The sequence below is a fragment of the Spea bombifrons genome, chromosome 10, assembly GCF_027358695.1.
Source record: "Spea bombifrons isolate aSpeBom1 chromosome 10, aSpeBom1.2.pri, whole genome shotgun sequence".
Taxonomy (NCBI): Eukaryota; Metazoa; Chordata; class Amphibia; order Anura; family Pelobatidae; genus Spea; species Spea bombifrons.
Window position 1 is genome coordinate 6,090,127 of NC_071096.1, and position 19,353 is coordinate 6,109,479.

The 19,353-nt window shown below is 41.4% G+C and overlaps 1 protein-coding gene across 2 annotated transcripts in view; it reads right to left on the reverse strand.

Moving 5' to 3' along the window:
• Positions 1-18,858, reverse strand: part of ANO1 (anoctamin 1) — a 74,207-nt gene extending 55,349 nt beyond the window's left edge. For both annotated transcript variants that reach the window (XM_053448778.1, XM_053448777.1), the window contains exon 1: positions 18,739-18,858. In XM_053448778.1, coding sequence (XP_053304753.1) covers positions 18,739-18,799 — 61 coding nt within the window. In that variant the 5' untranslated portion in view covers positions 18,800-18,858. The remainder of the gene's footprint in view (positions 1-18,738) is intronic.
• Positions 18,859-19,353: the final 495 nt, after the last annotated feature.

The window sequence follows — 19,353 nt, forward strand, 5'->3', positions numbered from 1 at the left end:
GTGGGGTGTTCTTTATGTCCCTGTCACTCAGAGACATCAAATCCACCGGGTCAGTCATTCCTCTCCTGTCTCTGAAGTTCAAAGGAGCCTAGCGGTGTGAGCCAAGACGGGCAACTTCATGCAGCGTAAAAGCACAACCAGAGGCCAAGGGTTAATTATCCGAGCTCTGTGGGGTCCGGGGCAGATAAAACGCCCTGCACTGTATGCTAGAAATAACGGCGCTCACCCCTTCGCTCCACCAAGAAAACGCTTGTTCCAAACAGCAAGGCAGTCTCTCTTGTGCACGTGTCTGTATGTACATCAAACATATCCCACGCTTTAAAGTGGCCAACATACGTTATATACAATATTGTTCAAAAGTTTGGGGTCACTCAACTGTTTTCATGGAAAACAAGGACATTTCTGGCTTTAACAAAACTGCAAAAGGGGGTTCTGATGATTTATTAGCCTTTTACCATTAGCCATTGGAACCCAGGAGTGATGGGAGTGATAAAAGGCCATTGGAACCCAAGAGTGATGGGAGTGATAAAGGGCTGTTGGAACACAGGAGTGATGGGAGTGATTGATAAAGGGCAGTGGCGACTCTAGAAACAATATATAGGGGGGGCACACAAGATACCACAGTCAAACTGGGGGGGCATTAATAATTTCCACCATTAAATCATACCACTGAAAAAACACACACGCATATATATATATATATTGCCAAAAGTAATGTGCTATGGAATGATACTTTTGTTATTGGACAATACAATACTTGATCATTCAACATGGGAAGCCTGAAGCCACAATTTAGTAAGACTAATCCTTGAAATCCTTTAAACAACACAATACCTTAACTTTTGCACTAAATGATTTCAGGGCCTAATATTAGATCCTGCTGCTGATATATATATATATTAGCCCCTGCTGCCCATATATATTAATATTAGCCCCAGTTGCCGATATATATTAATATTAGTCCCTGCTGCGGATATATATATAAATATATATATATATATAAATATTAGACCCTGCTGCCGATAGCAGGTATAGATCAACACATTAACACACAAACCCAGCTTTGCATGTATAGATCAATTGAAATTCACTTGTCATCTCAGCACTGAAGGTATATATCAAATAAACAGAATCAGACATACAAATCCTGTATTTGCAGGTATACAATAATAATATATGAAACGTAGCATCGCAGGTATAGATCAAATAAATACATGGAAACAGCATTGCAGGTATTAATCAACTGAACAAGACATACAAACCCTGTATTTGCAGGTATACATAAATAATGTATGGAAACATAGCATAGCAGATATGGATCTACAGAATAACACAGAAACCCAGTTTTGCAGGTACAGATCAATTGGAATTCACATAAAAACACAGCATTAAAAGTATAGTTAAAACCCCCTAAATTACAGGCATAGATCACAGGTTGCACACCCCAAAGTCAGCCCTGGCGTCCACACTGCCCACATAGAACCTGACCAGCACCCAGATAACACACATACAATTTGCCATCTTTGTCCCATATACACCCTGCCTGTGCCACCTCGGTCCCCAAGGCTCAAACATCCTGCTAGTGCCATATTTGCCCTTCCACAATTATACATCTATGATACACACAAACACATTAACTCATGCTCTCCCTCATTCAGACAATTCATCCACACATTAACTCATGCTCTCCCTCATTCAGACAATTCATCCATTTTAAGAAACTACACCCCTTGGAGCTTCAAATGAGGGGCTACATGTATTTCTAGGACAAAAGTTGAGTGCACAAATAATGATGGAATATGTCGCTTTGGCTAGAAAATATGTTTTTTCTATCCATAGCGACATGTTCATTTGTGTCTTGCGCACTCCAGGTTTGTACTAGAAACACATGCAGCCCCTCATTTGATGCGCCAAGGGGTGTAGTTCTTGCAAATGTGTACTTTTTGTGCCATAATTTTACTTCCTACGTGAGCAGTAATGCCACGTCTAGGCTTCAACCCTAATTACTGATCATTCACACGCCTTTCATATCTCCATTCACTCGCAGAAGCACACACCATACTTTCCATACATTCACTCACAGAAGCACACACCATTCTTTCCCCTTACAATCCCAAAGAAATGATGGTAAAGGGGAAAAAAAAATCACTTTTACAGCAAAAATAAGTTTTGCAGTAAAAATGCAAGGCGCTCTAGCGATGAGTTGGTTACTCGCGTACCACACAGGCTAAATGGCTGATTTTAATAATATTTGCAGTTCATCAGGATTTCAAAAATTGCCTCCCTCTACCGTTGGCTAAATTTAACCCCATGATCAAAGGGATCATGGGATTAAAAATTAGTATCGGCCATTTTTAAAAAGGGAATGTGACTTTTTATAGCTGTATGATCACTGTGGTAACATTGTCTACCACAGTGATCATTTAGCTAGAATACTTAAACTTTTTTTTTTTTTTAAAGTTTAACTACTTTATGTTTAAATCAATTTTTGTACATTTTTATTTTTTTTAACTTAATATTTTTTATTATTTTTTACAATCTATATACGGTTGGAAAGGTGAGGCGATTACCTTTCCAATGGTATATGTTGGAGGTCTGTAGCTGCTTAGATGCCTGAGATACAGGCATCTAAGCAGCATGCCCCCATACCGCTTTAACTGACAATTGTCAGTTATTAATAAAGTTGCGCGGTGACGTCATCGCGTCATTGCGCGTGCCGTCACCGGCCGGATCGGGTGTGCCCGGAGATGCCCTTCAGTGTGAGGGGCAGATCGCCGGGGTAGGTGGTGATGGAGGTCCACAGACCTCCATCAAGGTAAGATAGTGCTAGCAACGGCATGGTGCCGTCGTTAGCACCTGACTGGGACTGCTAGCGACGGCACCGCGACCATGCCGTCGTTAGCAGTCAAGGGGACTGTCCTGGGTGGCTCCAAATTCGGCGGGGGGGCAACAGGGGGGGCAAGGAATATCCTAGGGGGGGCAATTGCCCCCCCTTGCCCCCCTGTAGCGACGCCACTGATAAAGGGCCATTGGAAAACAGGAGTGATGGGAGTGATAAAGGGCTTCTGTATGCCTATGAAGATATTCCATTAAAAACCATCCATTTTCTTTTTTTTACCCCTGCCTGTGGTCTACATACACTCCACCCTGTAATATCTGTCTAAACTCCACTAAATGATTAGTAAAAAACAAAGAAGAGAAAGCATGCTTCTCTAAAGAATACATTTTATGAGTGTAAGCTCTGTGGGACAGTGGTCACTATAGTCTGACTGCCTATTGTACCTACTGTTGCAACGACATTATGCCTGCAGTATTATCTGTATCTCCCGTATACCACATGAATGGAACATATAACATGCATTTGGATCCTATATTCATACCTGGGAACTTTCTAAATAAGTAGACCCCGAGATTCTTGAAATATTAACCTTTTAATACCCAACTTCATGAAAACCTTTTTTAAGATACACTTAATTAAATCACCTACATTTAATCATATATATATACTGATAATATACGGATAGCAAAACCATCAGTTGGGAGTCCTATCAATGATCACAGCAGTGTAGAACAGGAACGAGTCTGTTCTCGGTGTGACCCTGAGAATCTGTCTCTTCCCCCTGAGACCCTGAGATTGGGGCAGGTATGCCTATAATTCCACAAGATGTTGTATTGATGATGGCGGCTCACTAACCTCCATGTGACAGAAGCAAATGGATCGCCACCGGAAAACTCCAGGTGGCGGGAGCTACATTCTGACATGCGCCACTCCCTGCCCATTTCCCCCTTAATATTATTGTATACAGTGCTGGGGGGGTTCTTATTGTATACAGTGATGGGGGGTTATTATTGTATACAGTGCTGGGGGTTATTATTGTATACAGCGCTGGGGAGGTTATTATTGTATACAGTGCTGGGGGTTATATTACTGTATACAGTGCTGGGGGGTTATTACTGTATACAGCGCTGGGGGGCTATTATTGTTTACAGTACTGGGGAGGATATTACTGTATACAGCGCTGGGGGGTTATATTACTGTATACAGCGCTGGGGGGTTATATTACTGTATACAGCGCTGGGGAGGATATTACTGTATATAGTCCTGGGGGGTTATTACTGTATACAGCGCTGGGGGGTTATTATTACTGTATACAGCGCTTTGCGGAAGTAGGCATGGAGTCTGATTACTCACACCCACTGGCACTGTCAGGGCGAGTGTTCCTTAGGTATTTCTTAAGGGAAAGCTATCCTTGGTTTTCGTTGTCTAATATGTCTACAACCTCATGGCAACCCTGTAGCAACCATTCAGCGCAGTTTCGAAACTAAATAGTGTTCTTACTGCTATGGCCGTAGCGTATTATACAGCATCTCGGAGACCGCTCGGCACACACTATTATCTACAGTTACCACATTAGGGACAAGAACATTCCAGTCTGGCCACAAAGAGGCCCCGAGTGGACGTCTGTTCATCATTGATTTATGGCTTTGAGTCATAGCCATATTCCCATAGAAGATAACGGTATAAATAGCAGCAGATTGGGAGATTGGGTCGGCCTGCACGTGGACACTTCCTGTTGTGCAAACGGAGCCCGAACACATCGGCCAATGTTTTAGGTGCTACAAATAACAATTGTTTAAAAATAAGATACTTTGTTACTGGAGCATGGATCTTTCCAACCAACGCACTGGATGTGCAGCCGCGCACGCAAAACCCATTTATCAGTACGTGCCGTGGTTTGCCCGAGATGAGCTTCCAACATCGTAAAGGGTTAATCTTATAATGAGAGTTGAGCGGGGTTTTCTTGCGGTCAGGTTTAGCTGTATACAAGGGTTTATTTTTAAGGACCTCACAAGACAAAGCAACGAAGCAATGCTGATGGATCTTAAAGCACGTGGTGTTTAGGAGTCGGGCCGTATAGAGAGTTCTCTCACTTCCCATCAGTTTGAGGGAAACGTCTAACCAAGAGCAACAAAGCTCCGGACTTCAAAGGACCAAAAGGCAGAGTCATCTATTAGGAGCAGAAATGGAGGGGAGGTTCTGCCACTCTGCAGATCTCTGATCAGACCTCGCCTGGAGTGCTGGGTACCATTCTGGAGACCCCATCTCTAGGAGGATATTGACAGATATGGAGAGCGTTCAGAGAAGGGCGACTAAAACGGTCAATGGTTCGCAGGATTAAAATTATCAGGAGAGACGGAGAGATCTCAATATGTCAGGCTTGGAGGAGAGAAGTGAGAGAGGGGATAGGAGAGAGACGTTTCCGAGGGGTTTAACAAAGTGCAGGAGGGAAGTTTATTTCAAAGGAGGAGAAACGTCAGAACAAGAGACTAGGGGGTCAGAGGCTTAGCTGGAATGGAAGGACGTTAAACGATTAAATGAGATAGGCATATGGCTCCTCAATCTAACACGAGACCAACAACTGATTAAGGTCTTTACAGTAGGTGAAAAAGATTCGATGGCGCGAATGGGGCTGATCTGACGGCAGATTCAATGCTTCTACCTTCAAGCCGTTCTAATGAACAAATAATTTAACAAGCTGCCGGCCCACTGGTGTAAAGTGCTGAGCGGCAGCCATTCAAATGCTCACGAGAGGAAAGCAATGAATTCGTCATAGTGGTTCCTATGAATTCCCCGTAATGAGTGACTCATTCGTTCGCTTCATTCTTACAGCTTATCGATGCTGCATATAGCTTGGGGTGACTTCAGCTGGGTCGGTTGTCAGTGTGTCAGATTCATATATCTCCACCCAAAAATGGCAGAGGAGAGTCTGTCAATCCCAGGTGTGAGAAAGGGTCATTGTTTTACTGTTTCAGCACTAAAAGGAAACTAAATTAATTTATTAACCCAACTGTGTACTTTATTTTTCAATCAATGTAAAGAAATGTGGAGAAATCTGATTTAAAGGACTATAGGACTCTTCGCCTCTCAAAACGCAAATAAATTCATCAGAATATCCTGCCTACGTTTCAGCCACACAAGGCCTTCATTAAGGAAATTGTTTTTACAAGCCTGCAAAATATATATATTTGCCCTGGCGACGGCCTTGTGTGGCTGAAACGTTGGCAGAACATTCTGATGAGTGTGGATGGCATCTCCTCCTAATCTAAGGCTGTCTGAACCCATCAAGAGCAGGAGCTTAACAGTGGGGAGGAATAATCATGCTGACTCTGAGAACTTGCTGGGAAGTATACTGACCTTTCTGTGTCACTGAGACATCAGTCCAGTGGCCGGTCTCGGCTAGCGGCCAGTATAGTCGACACGTGAAAAGAATCAATGCAGGCAGAGAATTAATTATTAATTATTTAATCAAGAAAACATTTGCCCCATTCATATTTTTTGCTGGGGACACTTAATTGTCACGTGACACAGAAGCAGACACCGATGTTGTCATAGAACCTGTTTTTATGTGATTAAATCTTTTAGAGTAAAATGACAGATCTGCTGGGATTTATGTTTTTTCAAACAAATCCCCTAAATGTTTGGTTTAAGTGGAAGAGCATCTTAAAGCTAATATATTCATATACTATCCCGTAATAATGAGCAAAGCGCATATCTTCTATTAGAGTTGTTACTGCATGTATCTTGTGATGTCATCAGTGATGACATTTTTTTAATAAGTTGAATTGATATCATTATATTGTGCTACTCTTTTGATAAAAACAGCATTTTTTACATCATTATACAAACTGTTGGGTCCGGGCTAATTTTCTACAACTAAACTTTAAAACCGGTTAAAGGGACACTCCAGCCATCATATACACGTCAATGCCAAAGGGTCCCTTTAAATTTCCGAATGCGTTGACCTCTTTCCCCCTCCCCACCACTGACATCGCTTGCAGGAGATGCGTTCAGCCAAAGACCAGGAATGATTACTTATTTTTCATAATAAAAATACTAAGGGAATACTATAATTATAATATAAATTAATTAAAAAAAATAAAAAAAAACAGAACCTCTGAACCCATCCCGTCTGAGAATATATATTTGTGTGTTTTCGATTTGTGCAGCCATCTTCGCGGTTAATTCACAATAAACTTACATAACCCATCAATCACTCTCCGCTTTCTCATAAAATGCTACATTAAACACAGTGAAAATCAGTCAGGTGTTATAAGTTATAAGCGAATTAGCCTGTTTGCGGTGGGGATTAATAACTAAACTGGGCGCAACCCACAGCACACACAATGCAAGAGACTTTTCACACATGGGAACTGGATCAGGATCTCGGGATAAATGATATCTGAGCATCCTAATTAGCACTTTTTTCACTGTTATATCACAGCTGGAATCCCTGCTTGAATATAGGTGACTTCTCCTGATTGGTCATGGTTTTCATAAAGACCATTATTAGCAATTGATGGTACTTATCATGTTGCCTCCATTAGTTGATGGACTATTAGTTATTAACAATTAAAAAGTTTCATGGTCTAGCACTTGAAATTACAATTTCCAGGATCATATATGACATAGTATATCGTATAGTCAAATGCTAACAGTGTATCGAACACTGAACACTGCCCAATAATAGATCTTCCGTGTAGAGAGCGCGTCAGTGTAAGGGAAAACCGGCGGTGTGTTAGCGAGGGTGAATACTCAGTGAGAAATCAATCAGTCAAACAATGAAACTGGCAATATAAGAAACAGAAAAGCGCCTTAGTTTGATGTCATATCAGTGCCTTGAGTAATTGCATCATATACCAGGATGAGTTTATAAAGCACACTGGACTTGTGTTTTAGTTTCAGCGGGTGATATATTTATAAAGTGCTGCCAAGTTCTAAAAAGACTCTGAAGTGAAACTCAGGACATTCTGAAGTCAGAGGAGGTTCCAAAGACTCCAAATATTTATCATAATATATATATATATCTCATATAATAATTATAATATATATCAATACATACAGTATATATCTCAATGTGGGTTGAATCTTGTTGTTCAGTCTTGAATGGGTATGTGAGAGAAGAGATACGTTTTATGCCGAAACAGCATAATGCTGTACAGATCTCCTAAAATGTAACTACTCCAGTGTACCAGATCTGCCTGGGGGCATTAGGGTCGATCATGCCCATCGAGTAACTGCGTGAGACGTAAGCCCTGTATAAAGGTTCTCTTTACAAAGCGTCCGATTCAACGCTTATTCAAGAATCGTCCGATTCAACTTCTCCTGTGCTTTCAGAAGACAAGCAATAGTTAAAGAGGGGTGCGGCGTTGGCCATTTATATATACAATGCCTATGAATGTTGTTGTGGTCTATGTGTGTGCGGGCGAGGCGGAAAATTGTTGTGGTTGAGTCATTTTGATGGCTATCGTTATCTGGTAGATCCGGTAATAGAGTGGTTGTCAGCTGGAGAGAGGTGACAAATTCTTCTGGAGATACAACTATCTGTTTGTAGGTAATTCAAATGGAATATTGGAAACTTAGGGCAGGGGTAAGCAATCTTCGCCTCTCCTGATGTTGTGGACTACATCTCCCTTAATGCTCTTACAGTCTTAATGCTGGCAAAGCATCAAGGGAAATGTAGTTCACAACATCTGGAGAGCCGAAGAGTGCCTATCCCTGGCTTAGGGGATTTAAATTGGATGGAGGACAGATTGTGAGAGAACCCTTCTGAACTCTTTATACATAACCTCATCTAATGTCCTATGCAGACAAGTAGGCACTATATGGACCTCTCTCCAGTTTGCAGTACATGGCAAGAAGAAATTGGAGTGAAGGAATACTGTCCCCTATATCTGAAATCATAGCCCTTGGATAGAGTTGGATCGAATCAGTTTATTATCATGTTCTGTTTAGTATTTGTTGTGGAGATGCTGTTCTATTGGCTGGTGATATGTGGATCTTCTACAAGGTCACGCAGAAGACATGACCATCGATGTAAGGTTGCGCAATGTTATTCTTGGCTCTGCACATGGCTTCTTTCTCCTCTCCCACACAACACATATTTCCCAATTACGCTGATTGTTCTAAGAGTAGATAGATGTATGTTAAATGGAGGTCTGATCTCTAGTGGTTACATTTTTTGGAAATGATTTGGGTCTCCAGAACCCAGAAGATATCAGTTTCTTTCTTGGAGATCAGAGTCTTTATTTACATCAGCAGGAACTCTATTGCATTTTACTGCATGCAGATCGTGATACATTGTAGCCCGTTTGCAGCCCTTGAGTGCTGGAGTTGTATAGCCCTATACTTTAACTATTTATTCCAGAAGGGAAATAGATCTCCAGATGAATTGGATGGAGCTCTTCAGGACCTCACTATCAGATGAACCAAGTTTATTATTAGGTTGCAGTAAATACAAAAAACAAAAACTGTCTGCGCTTCTTACCCTAATAAAGTTGGCAACAAATATATAAACATAATATAAATGAGAGGTTTTGGTTATATGAATTGGCCAAAGCATAATTAAGCTCACCCGCCACGTCAAGGCACACTCTCAATAGGGTGAGAACCTACTCACCCTACTCACTGGTAGGCCTCGTATTACAGGTGAGAGTAGGTTCTCACCCTATTGAGAGTGTGCCTTGACGTGGCGGGTGAGCTTAATTATGCTTTGGCCAATTCATATAACCAAAACCTCTCATTTATATTATGTTTATATATTTGTTGCCAACTTTATTAAGGTAAGAAGCGCAGACAGTTTTTGCTTTTTGTATACATTGTACAGCCAATACACTGTTTTTTGCAGCATGCTTACACCTGTTTGGTAGGCCTCGTATTACACATTTATATTATTTGAGCCTCTGACTAGCTTAGCGCACCGACATTTTTTCTTTTCCCAGGTTGCAGTAAATGTCTGTCCCCCCAAATTTAAAAGTAGTCACATGCATCCCAAAGTCAATGGGACATGGTTTTGTAGAGCTATGATAAGATTAAGAGAAGCAACTTGTAACCTTCCAGAGAATTGAGAATAATAAGCTATCAAGAATGGGTTAGGAGGGGAAGGTTTGCTTATGAGTATGGTTATGTTCTAAGCCACATTGTTTTTATAACGCAATGTCTCGTATTAAATCAAAATTATGTAGCGGAGTCTGGAAACCAGTTCATTGTAAACAGATTTGGGTATTCTGTTTTGCGGCAGCTAACCTTAAAAACTACCTGCTAACATTTCTGAGCTTGGTCCAGGGGTGAGCAAGAGATTCAGTCCAAGACTAGGAGGTAGCGTTAGAATACGTTACGATTTGTATCCAGATTATAAAATAAATATGAATATGTTCTGGATTAAGTGGGTTAAAGGCAGAGTCTCCACAGAAGGCATGAAGTTTATGAACACAGGTCTTAATGAAGAGATCGGTTTTAGCATTTAATACATTTAATGATTTGTTTTCCCAGGATAACAACTTCACACCTATTTACTCATCTCCAACACCTGTTCTTACACATCTTTCAGGGGCTTTTCATGTTAATGCGCTCGCATTCCCTACAGAGACCTCCTGTCTTCACTTCTGGTTCTACGACACGGACCAGAGAAATACAATTGTATGCGATGGCGACGCATTTTATCCATGATGAGACTGTACCGCGCTCTATTAAAACACGGGGGCTTTAGAACTATTGCGATACAGAATGGATCCATGATATTTTATGGAAGTAAAGACTTGTTTATGTTTTTATTGTAACCATTATGGATGTCAGCGCTTATTTTAGCGAATACATTGTTTTTCAGTCCAGTCAAGCTCTTAAACAAAATATATTCCTGGAAAACCTCATGTGCTTATATTTGTATGAACAACTATTTTTAAAAATCTGTTTTCTTAATATGTCTTTGTGAAATTTGATCAGCAAAGAGAAGCTAGAAATCTCGTGACTTTCCCGAAAACACCTGGTTTGCTAAACATACCTGTCATACCTGTCTAAAATCCAAACCAGTTGAATGTATAAGCAGCTTGGCAGCATTCACCAAAAAAAGAGTTTAACATCAATTTTGAGATGTTTTCTGGTTTTGTTGAGGTGAGACCTGTAAAGGTCTAAAGTCCAAGTCTTCATCAAGTTTCATTGAGTACCTGTCAGTCACTTTGTCTGTTTTTGATCTATTCATAGTTTGACCAGTCTGACTCGACAAATCTCCCACTGAGTTGGAACCCTTTTTCATCCTGACTCAGCTCAACTTTCTGAGAACTAGGCAAGTTCATATGCTTTCCACTTGTCACGAGTTGGAAGGCGAGTCACGTCGAGCCGAGTCAACCAGAATTCATGGTCAAGTTGCTACATTTAAGCCGACTTGACCGTAGCAACTCAACTGTCAAGACTTCCCATCATGATTTGGTCCCGGGGGGGGTATTTATAGAAGTTATTGCTACGACACCACTGCCTGATCACTGTTTTAGTCATCCGTCGGCTTAAAGTAAAGCAATGAATAATCTGTGAACCGGCCACAATATCGAGAGTGGTCTTGAAGCTCCTGGGTTCCTGGGTCAAAGCCATGAAGGATTTGTGCCAAAGGAATAGGAACCAGTTAGCCATCCATGCCCTCAATGGAAATTCTATAATATTTGGATTAATATATGTGAATGTCCGTCATGTTTGCTCGACTCTCATTCAGCAGACTACAATACCCTCCTTTCTAATTACACAGCTGATGCAGGATATGGCTGTTTGCCCTCGTTAAACATATTGTGCCGGATTATGTAACTACAACATTTAATGAAACGTTCAGAAGGAGAAAATTCGATAGAATCTCCATCAATATACTCACAACATTTAAATATTTTAGAACCCTTTACAAGAAGGTACAAATTAAGATTCGATTCATTTAAATCTATAGATGACATGAGCTTTATGCACAAAGTACATTACAATGTATATTTTAATAATGAATATGTTTAATGTCACTTTTTTCCTGACTCAAAAGCTAGAAGGAGTTGGAGTTAGAGAAGACAGATCCCCTGGTGTAAATTTGATCAGTTTTTAAATCTGAAAATGTTGTTTTCCGGCTTAAAATGAGTTAAACCCAACTCCGATCAGGAATGCGCCAAATATTTCCTCCACAATAAATCCCGGAGACGCAGAAGGCCTCGTGTTTATTTTAAGCTCAACTTTACCAGTTTTGGTTCAGTAAAAAAAAATGTTTACAGTGCGAATGTTAAAAAAAAAAAAAAAAAAAGGCTCCAGAAGATTACATCAGAATAAAGGGAAATGCGTTCAACTAAAAAAAATATTGTGATTAACAAAACCACTTCCACGCTCTCACTGGAGTCTCCAACGAGCGGCTTATTTATGTTGTGGGGTAAGTAATATTACCACTTCATTGAACGGCTTTTTGTACACTTCAGATAAGTGTCAGATGAAGTAGTATTCTTGCGGTTGTGTAAATCCGGGCTGTGGACGAGCAGCGTTGTAACAATGTATGTTAACGCACAGGTGACATCTGCTGTTAACATTCATCTTTGCACTTTGTCCGCGGTTTGAAGAACTGAGATCGGAACCGAAGTACGTGTTTGGAATGCGGATAATTCCACTAAAATCTATCTGGAACTTATTTTCTGCTCTTCTGATTGGCTGTAAACATGGAAACGAACACTCGCTCATCTTGCAACAAAGTTATAACGCCAACATGATGATGGTTTAACTGATTCTATTTGATACATCTGGCACAGTGGTCTCCGAGAGACACCTTCACGGACTTCAGCACCTGCTGCTACTAAGCTTGTGCAACTTGGTCATCACAAGACTACAGGGACTACGACAGTCCCTAAATACCCTTAATCTATAAAATGAATTTTTAAAAACATTGCCACTGTAGCCATCAAAGTAGTTATTGTTAAGGAAAAGATTAGCAGACCAAAGCTAGTAAGGGTGTATTCACTAAGCAGTGAGTTTACGGGCATCTGTAGGAGAGGTGGACGTTCTAAATTCTGATTAGGACTCTGCATGACGAGCAGGGTCCTCCTTCGGTTTGCCTTAGTCTGTTTCTTCTAGTTTTGTCGGACCCTTTGAATGTAGGGACTGTAAGAAGTGCTGCGGAAATTGTTAGCGCCGTATAAATAAAAGGTAATAATAATGATAAAAGGCCAACGTCGGCGATCTTCTCCTGCAAGGAGGGCTTAGCCAGCCAATTATGATGGATAATGATCCATTATCCATTAATGGATCATTAATGGAGAAACCACTGCAAACAGATGAACATTATGATCATCTTTCATAAATCACAATACAGGCAATATCAAGGATCTTCTGTTTTGGATGATTTTCACTAGTATAGTAGAGCTCTGCACCGCTTCACCACCAGCACGGAAAATGCATATACTAGAGAGTTGTGACTATAAAGCTATGATGTCACTTCCATGACTTCACTTCAATATGCAAATTAATGTTAAATGCAGCCATTTTCTCGTATGAGATGCTTGAAATTCACATTCTTAAGGAGTCAGCTCCTTGGTGGTGCTTCTGACTCAACGCAAGGTATCGTCGGAGGAGGATTTTAATGTGGTACTTACACCTCTTACCTCCTTCCCCTGGGGTATCATAGAATCAGCTGCCCGCTAGCACCGTATCATTATCCTTTATGTTCCTTTTCTATTCGAACACATGCAGACAGTTCCGCCATATGCAATGGAAATATATTTACCTATATCTTTAGTATGTATGTATGTAGACAGGGCCGGCCCAAGACTTAATGCCGCCTGGGGCGAAGTTTAAAATGCCGCCCCCCCTCGCCGACGCCAGAGGGGCAGCATTTTAAACTTTGCCGACGCCATTATCTACCCTAACCCCCCCCCTGTTTAAAGGTACTTACCTTTAAACAGTCCTGCGGCGAGTCTCCCTGCTCTGCCACGGTGCCGGCTTGTAATGCTGAGCGCTGAAAATTGACATCACTTCCGGCGCTCGGCATTACAAGCCGGCACCAAGACCGAACAGGGAGACTCGCCGCAGAGGAGAGAGAGAGAGGGGCGCCGAGCGGGTAAGCGAAAACCACTCGGCGCCCCTCTCTCTCCTCCGCTTCAAAAAAAACGATAAAGCGCTTGGGGCGGCAAAGTGCCGCCCCCTTCAAAAGTGCCGCCTGGGGCAATTGCCCCAGTCGGCTCCATTGTAGGGCCGGCCCTGTATGTAGATATGAGATATATATGTATGTATGTATGGGCAAAGCGGATTATAATCCATGCACTTGTCCTTTCCGGCACTTGTTTAGAGCTCACACTTTTTGTTCCTCCTGAAGATATTTATCTCCATGTGGAATTTGCCCTTTGAGGATCTTGTTCCGGCAGCCAGTATTATTTTGGGTCTGTTTATATTCTATAAATATGTTATCTCGGGGCCACAAGAGATGTACAGTAAAAGAGCAATATTTTAGCTCCGAGCCCAGCTGCTTTATGTCTGGGTAAAGTCTTCGGAGGTTATTTTGTTTCTCCGTGAGACACGCAGGCTGCTCGGCATTTTGAGGAGCACGCAGCGATGCTGTGGAAGCCGGCAGGGTTCCAAAAAATAGCGTGGATGTTTAAACAAGAGCTCATCGGTAGTGTAGCCTCCGTGGGAATTAGAAGGGAAATTAGCAGCTCAAAGGGCTCCCCACATCTATTCTTAGGAACAGCAGCTTTTAACTGGAAAACATGGGAATAACACACAAAATGTGTTCTATATATAAACCCCTGCTTGATTCATGGGATCCAGCGGCAAAGGTCCCCGCGTAGAGGAAGCGTGGTGGTCAAATGGTGACTTTGATTGTAAATCGGAATGTGAGCTAAAAAGAAACAGCGTATGCCAACAACTGGTAGTAGGAAAACATTTCGGAGGACTATCGCCGTTGGAATGCTACTTCTCACCATGAAGCCATGTAAGAAAATTCAACTGAAGTCTGGATGAGGAGCCCAGGGAGCAAAACAATGTGGCTACGATACACAGAGATGTTTTGGAGTTCAAGGGCAGAGTTCCAAAAAAATACAAGATAATACTAGTAGTAACAGGGCAGGTTTCAGGGCATGCAGGGATCAGACACATGGTAATGCAGCCTTGCTTCACAAATATCAAGCTTCTGCTCCATAATGACGAGGGCACGGTGTAACGATGTTGCATTTCTCTAAGGAACGGTATGAGGGCTCCTCAGTCCGGGCTATCGCTCCATTGTGTAGTAGCCTCATGTTATCAACATCTCTGGTTGGGCACAACAGAAAGGGTACAGTCCTTAAAACCCTAAAATCACCCTGGTCAGCAGCCTTAATAACTCAAGACCTATTTTCTTTCTTAGTCGTCAATGGGCATAACGATGTCTTCTGGATGAGATAAGCTGGCGTATGTTTAGAAAGCCCCTCTCCCAAAATATACATGGGAGGATCGCTCTTTTGTCTTTACGATAAGAGGGGAAAATGCTTACTCTTTGGGAAAAACATAGCCTGTGAACTCTTCAGTAATAAGACACAGCGCCCCATGCCAGAGGACGTCCACGCGGAACATGTCTCCCTAAAGACCCGGTTTTAGGTCATGTGGCATTCATCAAAATAGACATTTACTAGACATTTCTTTAAATAAACGGTAGCAGAGAATCAGCTTGGTGTCGCTGCGTGTGAATCCCATTTGACGTGTTACCAGATTCTTAAAGCATGTTACTGAGTTCCGGTACATCTGTAGCCAGAGTTCATGTACAGTCTGCTACTGTCTGAAAGGTTGACATGATTACCGTTTGTACCTTCATTGGACATCATAAGTTTGGGTTCAGTTGTTGGTTAATTCTCTGTAGCTTAACCTCTTAGACCATATTTCTGTGATTCTGTATGTTACGAGCTTTAAACCCAACAGAAAACCAAGAAATTCGATGGTAAATTAGAACCAATGACCCCATCTCGCCTACCCAGCTGTAAAGCCATCTAAAGCATGCTTATACTTTCTCACTGTATCAAGTGCTGCAACTTCTCATCACGGACCGTTCCACACATCCAACGTCCTCCCGATAAAGTGAAAAATCAGTAGAAAGAGAAGGGAAATAACATCACAGAAGATATCGCAGATATCGGTCTAATTTCTATAAGTGCTTTATTTTAAATCCACATGGAGTGTATAAGCCTTCAGGGTCAAAACAAGAAGAATCGCTTGACGCGTTTCGCACCTTTCTGCCTAGTCATAAACTAAGCATAATGTAGCAAACATTACTTATATTCTAATTCGATTAAACCCAGAATCTCCCAACTTTTACCAACTTTTTATAAATAGGAATTCATTCACAGCCTCCTTTCTGTTTTTACTCATCCACTCCTTTCTCCACGTAGACCGCTGGGACGCAAAGGGTTAAGTCGCTAATTGGACAAAAGGCTTGAATTTGCGATTTTAGGGGTATTACATCAAGACAAGATGAGCAGGGAATGTTAATTAAGAAGGTGTGAAAAAGTCATGGATTTTTTGTGGATGGTTTGTTGATCTTAAGAACACTTTATAAAAATAATTACCCGATAGGAAGTATTCTCAGCGGCTATTCTACATATTGTTTCCTTATACAAACATTTTAAGTACAAAAAAAAAAAAAAAAGAAAACATGAATTCTTACTATATTCTATGTGAAAACAAACGCTACTAATTTAATTTTAATAAAAAAAACATAAACAAGCCCAGTGCTGATATCGGGAGAAATTCCAGGAAGTCACAGGACGGATCACAAGGGATGGGAATGACCCCAAAATTGGAAAACAAACATTATGGTGGAAAGCATATAAACACACAATACATCGTTCAGCCGTCAACAAAAGATACATACAGGGTGGGCCATACCATTATTTTTGTATTTATTTTTGTGTTCCTATACCCAGCACTTTTCCCATCTCGTTTTTCACCAAGTTGGTACATTAAGATGGTTTTATCTATCTAAAGGTTTAGGCGGAACATAAACACGTTATGCCTCTGATCATCTGAACGCTCCTAAACACAAACCTTGCACTGATATTTACTCATCCAACCTTTCATATAAACCAAACAGTCAACCCTACTCATTGTTCAATTGTCTATGTGTTGTTTCTGTTTGTTGTTAATGGAACAGTAAGGAAAAGTATCAAGATAGAACTTGGATATAAATTCAATAGCCATCTGATCAGAAACACTTCTACGTACCTAATGGTTAGGAGAACTGGGGTGATCAGTCAAGAATGTGGTGTTCAGGAAGGCTCTTGACTACAGATTCTACCGGAGGACCCCGCAACACCCAACGGTGCAGGTCACCCAGTCCAAAAGTCACCCCTGACCTCTAAAAACATCTCCCAACCACAAGTTCAGAGGTCCTTAGCTTAACTCAAATTGTATAATAATTAATAATGTAACAAATGTTACATCTACACTCAAACACAATGTAACATAAATGAAGTAGCATCAATAAATTTTGCAGGCCATCATCAACCGTAAAACACAAGCCATGAAGGACAGAATAATAAATAATATTCGTTAGCCCTTTGATAATTGGGAATAAGTAGGTAATATGGAATGAAACGTTTCTAAATTGGGGTAAAATAAATCATTTTTATTAGTCAGTTTATGAGGATAATAAGCCAACGATGCGTTTAAGCCATTATAACATGTGAAAACAAGCTTTAGCCGCTCAGAGCCTCTACACACATTAATACTTCTGAAAAGTTTCAGATTACTGAAGTCAGGCAGGAGTTGGCCAGCCGCGTCAGTGTACTTGAGCCGTGATAATTAAAGCAGCGTTCGCTCAGCCGCCGAGAATTCATACGCGAGGCATATGGGATCGCCGCCGGGTATCAGATATTGCCCCTGACTCACTAGGTTTCCTACATCTAAGTTCCAGCTACTTTGTAACAGGTGCCTCCGACAGCCTGTTCTCATTGGCTCCGGTGCAGAACAGCCATAATATTTTAGGATTTCGGTAACTCCATTCCCATATCTAAAATTCTGCCGACCAGGAGAAACCAGGTCAAATACCCAACCAGACTTAGCAGACAAGTCAATCTGTTATACCTAAACATTGAAACATACAGAAAAAACTCAATAAGAGGAAAAAAAAGTGGAATATTAAAAATCTCTATATTATTATCGGGATTTTATTCATCTGATTGCAGAAAAGGGTAAATAAAATTAAAATATAAATAATAAAAAAAAAAAAATTTAAATGTGTATAATACAAATATTATTTAATAAATCATATAAATTGAATTGGATTTGCTCTTTGTTTCTTGCATTCCAGCTTTTTACTTTTTAAAAATATATCTTTGAATCTGAACCCAGTTGTTGAAACCGACCTAAGAAATCTCACAGATTCGGTACACATCATTCCATGAAACCTAAAGTCTTCCAACCACAACACAGACTCAAGGTTTATGATCATAATTTACATTACGCAGGAACGGTCTGGTTTCTCGATTGCAATCCAGACACCTGGATGTTGTTAGTTTTCACCGTCCTCCTATAGTAATAGCGCTGCTGGAGCTCTATTAATATAACCTTTAAAAAAGTGCATAAACAAAGTTTGCCCAGCAGGATTCTAGATTGAGACCTGCGCGTTGTGGGCATTCTAGAGCTTCCAGTGGCTCATAAAGGTTCCAGGATGGTTGAAACGCTGTCCACAACGCTGGCCAGAAACGTGGTCTTCAACTTCTATAACATCTCCTGTGCCATGCAAGAAAGCACCAGCTCTGCTCTTTCAAATAAATAATTTGCACCGAGAACCTGTTTTAATCACCCATTCACTCATCTAATAACCCGGCTGCTCTGTTTAGAAATCTCCGATGACCCCCGTCCACCCCCTTACGCCTCTCCCCATCTGAAGTCCCTGCGCGATTTATCTGCGGGACAGGACTCATCGCACTGACCTGCATCAGAGTTCACATCCGCAGCGAGGGGCAGCTTGTGATCGGCACACGTCCCGTCCATCCTCAGCCCCGCGCAGTTTGAGTCACCACTAGGGATCGGTGAGTTTGCTATTTTAGGTCTTTTGGCGAAAAGTAAACAAATGTCACCCTTTCACGTGTCCTCATCTCGAGAACAATCCCCACCCTCCCTACGCACCTTCTGCGAATCCCCAGGCAGAAGCGAAGACAGAAGGACAGCGAGGGCGAAGAGTGTGGTGTGTGTCCGGACAGACGATAACTCAAGCAGAGAGAGAGGGAGACGACCGTGCGTCCGTGACAGTGAAGCACCTGAGCAAGTGACCGTTTACATTGACAAAGCAGTGTCCTCTCGGTGACACCGACAGCAATACCTAAGTCATGAGGACAGCTGTTCTACAGCTTGTAACTATGTAACCGAGTCCAACTTCTCCAACAATTCAATAAAGCAGACCCTTCCTGAACCAAATGAATCATCACGACCCCTCTCTTCTCCCCGTTTCCCAATATTATTTACTTTCTGAACATCTCCGCTTTCACGTCTTCTCCTCAACCTTCCCTTCTTCAAAAGTCCTTCATCAGATCTCTCTTTTTCTCTGT